The sequence below is a fragment of the Etheostoma cragini genome, chromosome 14 (assembly GCF_013103735.1).
Source record: "Etheostoma cragini isolate CJK2018 chromosome 14, CSU_Ecrag_1.0, whole genome shotgun sequence".
Classification (NCBI taxonomy): Eukaryota; Metazoa; Chordata; class Actinopteri; order Perciformes; family Percidae; genus Etheostoma; species Etheostoma cragini.
This window is the reverse complement of record NC_048420.1, coordinates 23041591-23043612: the sequence shown is the minus strand read 5'-3', so window position 1 is coordinate 23043612 and position 2022 is coordinate 23041591. Positions and strand designations below refer to the sequence as shown.

Sequence of the window (2022 nt, the reverse complement as noted above, 5' to 3'; positions counted from 1 at the left end):
ATTGTAATTCAATTGTAAAGTAGGAATTAATCAGCATCTTATATCTTAGTGTCTCAGGGTCAGATCACAAGGTTTTTAATAATCTATGTGAAGATTTTGGAAAACAAATACTAGTGTTTTATTCCCTACTGTATTATTCTGTATCATAGCTGTCAATATTATCTAATTAACTACAACACACTCAGAAGGTTTGAGTGATCCAATGCATAGTGTCATTGATATTTGAGTTCAATAAAATGCATCAAGTATACTTAATAATATTTAAAAACGAGAAATAAATTAAAGTTTTTTTAAAAGCTGAAGTTCTTTTTTTCTTTACAATATCAAGTCTTTTCAAAAATAAAGCATTTATTAGCTATTTTTTACCTAAATCTAATTTGATTTATTGTTGGATTTGATACCTAGACTCTATTGTTAAAATAGCTGAAATTATACAGTTGTGATTCTGACTTTTAGCAAATTTATGTTAACCCACAAACTGCAGAAAAAATCCTAAAACTATATTTATCAGAAATATACAAAATGTTTTCATGCTTAAAGTGTAATTGTGGTCTAACTTAGTAAATGTGTGTTACTGAATCATGTAGTGGTGTAGTGTGTGTGCAGCTGTTGAGTCAGATCAGTTCCTCTCCAGCTGAGGAGGTTTTTGTACGACGTTGTATCACTGTGTGAACGGGTAACCATTACACTGCTGACAATAATAATCTCCTGCATTTTCACTCTGAAGCCCACTGATGGTCAGAGTGAAGTCAGACCCAGATCCACTTCCACTGAAACGGCCTGAAACTCCAGACTGACGGTTTGTAGCAAGATAAATCAGAAGTTTAGGAGATTCTCCAGGTTTTTGAAGATACCAGTTTAGGCAAGTATAAATAGCTGGACTGACTTTACATCTGATAGAGACAGACTGTCCTGGAGCAACAGACTGAGATCCAGGAGACTGAGTCAGGATGATGTCTCCTGATGAACCTGGGAAACATGAAAAAGAGCAGAAGGGTTACTGAGACAAATCCAGCTTGGAGAAAGATGATCAACATCCAAACAGAAGAGTCTCATTTCTTTAACATGGAGAAGAGATGGAAGAAGGTAAATGCTGCTTGTTCCAGTGTTTCTCCATCATAGCAGAACATCATTGAGGTGAACCTGGTTGCATCCTGAAGCAAAGTTTTCAGAAGAGAGTCTCACCCTGAACCAGGAGCCCCAGGGTGGCCAGCAGTAGGATCAGTGACATTGTCATCATGCTGCCAGGGTGTCAGTGTCTCTGAAAGTCCTGGACAGCCACTGATCAACACTGGCCTCTTAACGGCTGGGAGCAGAGAGGCAGGACACATATGCAAACACACAGAGTCAGTGAACTGTAGCTGTCCTCAACATGTCCTGCTGTTTCCCCCTCAGGGCTGAGACCAGAGACCTACACATTTACATATTACACCTGCTGTGTTTTTTTCTCTTTTACAATTCTCTTTTAATTTAGACAGAATACATTATGAAAGTATTAAACTTCTGTGTCAGTGTTATTACGTTCAGTATCACGTGATAAAACTTGTTATAAAAAAGCATTTGTGATTTGTGTAATTTAAATGTTTCTATTACTCTGTTTTCTACATTTGCAGATCTCATTATGACTTGTTAAAGGACACTAACTACACAGTGTGTGACTTGGGACTTCAGTGCAAAGACTTGAGACTTACTCGTGACTTGGTCCCACATCTGAAGATCATGTGCTATGATTGACAGCTCAACAGCTGCTGGACGGACAATGTGAAGAGATTGTTTTGCTGTTTCCAAAGTCAAGAATAATCTCAATGTATTTTTATTTTTATTTGCTTGTATGAGAAACTGTTTTTGCATATACTTTATGAAGATGCAGTTATTCCTTTTTTAAATTATTGTTATGAGTTCCAAGTTGACTACTGTGGATTCTTTTGCATGAATCTGATAAGAAGATGAGATTCTACTGTGATATGAATGGATGGTGTCATGTTGACTTTGCTGTGTGGTTCAGCTGTCTGTGCTCTCTCT

At 37.0% G+C, this 2022-nt stretch overlaps 2 gene segments (V, D, J or C); both read right to left on the bottom strand.

Moving 5' to 3' along the window:
- Positions 1–1310, bottom strand: part of LOC117956454 — an 8092-nt gene extending 6782 nt beyond the window's left edge. The window contains 2 exon segments of the V gene segment in view: positions 781–969; positions 1186–1310. Coding sequence covers positions 781–969; positions 1186–1240 — 244 coding nt within the window.
- The window catches only part of LOC117956455, a 23589-nt gene that overhangs the window by 766 nt on the left and 20801 nt on the right, over positions 1–2022 (bottom strand).